General features: G+C 36.0%; 1 protein-coding gene across 2 annotated transcripts; it reads left to right on the forward strand.

The window, feature by feature from the left end:
• Positions 1 to 898: 898 nt before the first annotated feature.
• Positions 899 to 4,665, forward strand: LOC112198058 (protein FAR1-RELATED SEQUENCE 1-like). Of its 2 annotated transcripts, none has more exons than XM_024339074.1 (3): positions 899 to 1,189; positions 2,168 to 4,352; positions 4,461 to 4,665. In XM_024339074.1, exons 2-3 carry the CDS (start codon positions 3,571 to 3,573, stop codon positions 4,528 to 4,530), a joined length of 852 nt encoding a protein of 283 aa, XP_024194842.1. In that variant the 5' UTR covers positions 899 to 1,189; positions 2,168 to 3,570; the 3' UTR covers positions 4,531 to 4,665. Both variants share the same exon structure in this region; 1 of them encodes a protein (XP_024194842.1).
• The last annotated feature ends 590 nt before the right edge of the window (positions 4,666 to 5,255 follow it).

The following is a 5,255-nucleotide window of genomic DNA, read 5'->3' on the forward strand; positions in this document are numbered from 1 at the left end:
CATAATTTTGGGGAAGTTTCTCATTTTTCATGGGAGGTACTGCAATTTCTTTTCAAATATGATATACTTATTGACTATTTATCCTCGTATAAAAATAATTTATTTATTAATATTTATATTATGTGAATATTTATATTATGTGAGGGCATATATGGTATTTCAAAAATTTAATCATTCACTCCAAAAGTGGCTTAATTATATAAGATATATAAATTTAGACAAAAATTTTGGTAGAAAATAATCTTAAAATTATTTAAATATTTTACTATAGTAGAATTTTTATTACTTTTTGCCATAAAATTTTGTATTTTTTTATTTAAATAATTACATAATATAGGATCAGAGGACCACATATGTTGTTTATATGAAATAACTGACACCACAGAGGTTACATGTTCATATTTCATTGGCATTATGGGTGGGGTGGGGATATATATATATATATATATATATATATGTATATATATATATATATATGTATATATATATATATATATAAATAGAGGCCCGATCAGGAGCGGACGCCCGCACTTTCGCTAAAGTGGGAACGTCGATGCAGCAGGCGGCTTCCAGGCGGAGGCGGCGCGGGGCTGGCCGGAGGCGTCCCAGACCTCTTCTGGGCGACTTTCGAGGTCGGGCTTGCCGGTTTCTGGGTAGCCACCTCACTTGCAGTTGCAAGTTCTGTGCAGCACCGCAGAACCGTCGCCGACGACTCCACCGGACCGCAGACCCCTCCGTACGACCCCCAGCGTCCCTCCGGCAAGCCGCACCGCGCCGTCACCACTCGATCCAGGCCGGAGGAGCGACGTCCGCACTTTTTCTGGGTTGCTGACGTCCGCTCTCAAACGGCTTATTTTATATATATATATATATATATATATATATATATATATATATATATACAGATCCTATCCAGAGCGATGCCTCGCTCTGAAATTAAAGTGCGAGGCTCCTTTCCTAGCCCTTGGATCAATTTACTTAAATCTAAAGGACCATAACTCATCTCTCTTAACCAAGGTTAAAACCCACGGGTTAACAAATAAGAAAAAGAAAAAAAAAAAAAAAAACCAAACGCACAATTCTAGGTTTTCCACACTCAAGACGTCTCATCCTCTTCTCCTCTACCGTGCATGCGTGGTCGATCTTCTCCTCTGCTGTGCTCTTCTCATTCAAGACGTCTCAATAACAGGTACATATATGTGTGTTCTCTTTCATATTTTAAGTAAATTTCGCTCTCCATCTCTCTCTCTCTCTAGTTTCAGTTAGATTAACATGTGATCTTCTTCTACCGATCATCATATTTAATCAGCTATATGTTAGAACTCTTGCTATTTATTAATGAATTGAAGCAGTGATCATAATCGGTTTGCTTATGTTCTTTATTATTAGGCATGTTTTTTCTTTTCTTTTTCCTTTCTGCTTTCTAGGGTTTGGTTATTTGATTTGGTTTTACTTTAAATAATTGGCAAGTTATTTGTTTAGTTGCCTGCCACTAGAGTAAATCATTCCATAGCTGAGAAAAGGTTAGTTAAATGCATTAGTAACTGATGTCTGGGGATTTTTTAAATATATTTTGGTAACGAAGCAGTGATCATAATCGGTTTAGTTAAATGCATAGCTATTTATTAATGACCACTAACTCAGCAAAAACCATGCTCAATCAAAGTAGTTTTAAAACAGAGGACGCAATTCACTGTGCCAAACAATAACACATTAGTTACTGTATCAAATTTTCCACTAATGAAAAAGCAATCCAGTTCTATCTCTAATTTGAATGTCTAACATTGCTTACTTCACATGATACTAACCTCAAATTCAAGTTCAACATCTTCACCCTGTTAGTTTCCCTTTTTCTTTTGTTCACACAAATGGGCAATTTTCGTAGTTGCACTAGTAGGTTTGATAGACCAGTATATGCCTCCTATTAAAGAACAAGTCATTCAGGCTATAACCCAGGCTTAAAGATGTGGATAACCAACAGGCCAGTTTGCTACTCAAGCTTACTCTTGCTATTTATTAATGAATTGAAGCAGTGATCATAATCGGTTTGCTTATGTTCTTTATTATTAGGCATGTTTTTTCTTTTCTTTTTCTTTATGCTTTCTAGGGTTTGGTTATTTGATTTGGTTTTACTTTAAATAATTGGCAAGTTATTTGTTTAATTCAGGAATGGAGTCACAACAAAGTTTCGATGACACTGCTATCTATTGTCCTCAAGTGAAGGTTGATCTAATTCCTGTAAAGAACCAAGAATTTCATACACTAGAAGACGTTGAGACGTTTTACAAAAGCTATGCAAAAGAATCAGGGTTTGATGTCAAAAGTTTTACTAGCGAGAAGAAGAATGGTGTGATTGTAAGAAAGGCGTATGTGTGCTCTAAACAAGGAACATCAAAGGTAACAGGAAAGAAAAGAAATAGGAATCGAACAAGAGTAAATTGCAAGGCAAGAATAGTAGTTGCAAGACGTGCTACGATCGGCAAATATGTTGTCACTATTTTTGATGAGGGTCACAGCCATCCTTTAACTACCCTACGAAGAAAACATCTGACAAAGATCCATCGTGAGGTTTCATCGATTCATAAATCATTAACGAAACAACTGACTGCAGTCAATGTGCCAACATGTACACAATTTGACTTTCTTGGAGTGCATTCAGGAGGAGTAGAAAACATTGGGTGCTTGCAACAAGATATTTATAACTACAAAAGGGATTGTCGCAAAGAGGTGGAGGGGCATGATGGAGATATGTTGCATGAGTACTTCCTGTTGGAGATAGAAAAAGATCCTTCATTAATTTTCAAAATAGAGGCTGATAATGAGAACAGGATCACACATATCTTTTGGGCTGATGCAATTTCTAGACGATCTTACAAGTTTTATGGTGATGTTGTAATATTTGACACAACTTACAATACCAATATGTATTCGTTGATCTTTGCACCTTTGGTGGGAGTAAATAATCATGGGCAGACAATAATTTTGGCTTGTGCATTCTTAAGCAATGAGACAACTGATTCTTTTGTTTGGTTCTTTAAAGAATTTTTAGATGCAATGCCAGGTGATGCTCCGAGGATGATTATTACTGATCAAGATCCAGCAATGACGAAAGCTATCTCTGAAGTACTCCCACAGACATTTCACAGGTATTGTAGTTGGCATATTCTAAATAAATTCTCTGAAAAAATAGACCCAGGAAAATATACTCGTTATTATGATGAATTTCAAGATTGCATATGGAATTCAGAAAATAGAGATGAGTTTGATGCAAGGTGGACATCGATTGTTGTGAGTAGTGGTTTAAGTGACAATGGATGGTTAAAGACTATGTATGATATTCGGTCAACATGGGTGCCTGCATATGTAAATCATATCTTTTCAGCTGGGATGTCAAGTAGTCAACGAGCAGAAAGTGGGCATGCTTTCTACAAGAGGTTTGTTTCTAAAGAAAACACATTGTTAGATTTTATGCTTCAGTTTAATCGAGCTGTCACACGTCAACGACATATGGAATTAATGGAGGACAATGTTGACATCAATGAGAAGCCAAATTTTCACTCACCCTTTTAGATGGCAGACCAAATGGCTCGTGTTTATACACATGAATGCTTTAAACAATTTTATGATCAGTTGTCGCAGTGTTGCAATTATAGATTTGAGCTCTCACATGAGAATGATACGTATATGGTGTATATTGCACTGAGAAAAAAAATGGAGAACCCCAAGGGTCGTGAAATTATTTATGCTAAAGAGTCAGATTTTGTATCATGCAGCTGCAAAAAATTTGAGACTGTCGGGATACCATGTAGATATATTTTGGCATTTCTCATATTTATACGACTTGTTGATAGATTGCCAGATCAATACATCTTAAAGAGGTGGACGAAATCAAGAAAAGCTGAGACAGTTCTTGATGATGTCGGTGTGGAGATAACAGATAATGGAGATTTGCTTGCCAGGCGGAGTCGATTATGCCAATATGTTGTAGATGTAATTGATAAGATTATGGGTAGCGAAGAAGCAAGTGATTTGTTTGTAGATTCATTAAAGAGTGTTCTGGAGATGTATAATTCCATGATGGCTGATGGTGAGACTGTTAAGTCTGCAATAGTGCCAGCTGAACAAAAAAGTCTTCCTTCTCAACACATTTATAATGAACCTATTCAAGTAAGGGCCAAAGGATGTGGGAAAAGATTGAAGGCAGGGAAAGAGAAGGGAAGATTGAAAGCTGCAAAGAAGGCAAATGGTAAAGGTAGATTTTGTCATGGATGTAAAAAAAATGACCAGCAACATGATAAAAGAAATTGTCCTGAGTTGAAGAATAAAAATGACATATCAATCCCTCAAACTGGGTAAGCATTTAGTTGTTGTATCTAATACTTATATTGCATTATCCCTCAAACGACATACTTATATCAATCCCTGATTGTTTTTTTCGGTTTCTCGTTTTTGATTTACAGAGAGGATACAAGTGACCCAAGTACGAATGAGGAAGAGTATTCCAACACAGGAGTTGATGAGTTTGCGTAGCAAGCCGAGCATGATTGTCCAAAATTATTTGTCATCCCTTGTCGATTTTGTTTGATTATGCACTCATCTGCAATGCTAAACAATTTTCTCATGTAGGATTTTTTAATTTGTAACTATTGTTACAGTTCAGAGATGCTGAATCTATTGCAAGTCCATTGTTATGCCTTTTCCTTGCGAAGACAAGTCATAATTATATATGCATTGCAGTAGAATAACAAGCTACTTGAGTTTTTCATGTTGATATTGTACTGCAGTAGAATAAGATCCTTCCGCAATATACATGCAAATCTTGATTTACCAAGCTATTTGAGTAGAGATATAAACTAGGCACCAGAACTGTTGATACATAGTTGTGTTTCTACTTTGTACAAATTCTGATATTGGTATCCAATTCATTCCACCAGAACTGTTGACATAAGGGATTAATTAATAAGGTCAAATATGTTTGCCTGATGATAATATGGACATTCTTCTCATTCTAAATACTTAACAGAATATGGAATAGAGGAGTGAGCCTGAATGATGTATAAACTACTAACAGAAAATGACATTTCTTGAAATGAACTGTTTGAGTACAACAATGGTAAAAAATATCGAAGACTGTCCAAGAAATTGATCAAGCTGAGGGCTTTTCATGTACTCAATGGCTAAAGAAGATATCACAGGAAGAACTGGAAGTTGTAAAATCGCAGAGCAGCGCTCTCTAAATTTATCCACTAAAACTA

The sequence above is a fragment of the Rosa chinensis genome, chromosome 4 (genome assembly GCF_002994745.2).
Source record: "Rosa chinensis cultivar Old Blush chromosome 4, RchiOBHm-V2, whole genome shotgun sequence".
Taxonomy (NCBI): Eukaryota; Viridiplantae; Streptophyta; class Magnoliopsida; order Rosales; family Rosaceae; genus Rosa; species Rosa chinensis.

Coding starts and splice junctions, on each gene's coding strand:
- LOC112198058 (XM_024339074.1), top strand. CDS start 3,571: ATGGCAGACCAAATGGCTCGTGTTTATACACATGAATGCTTTAAACAA. Junction 4,353..4,460: donor ATATCAATCCCTCAAACTGG/GTAAGCATTTAG, acceptor TTTGATTTACAG/AGAGGATACAAGTGACCCAA.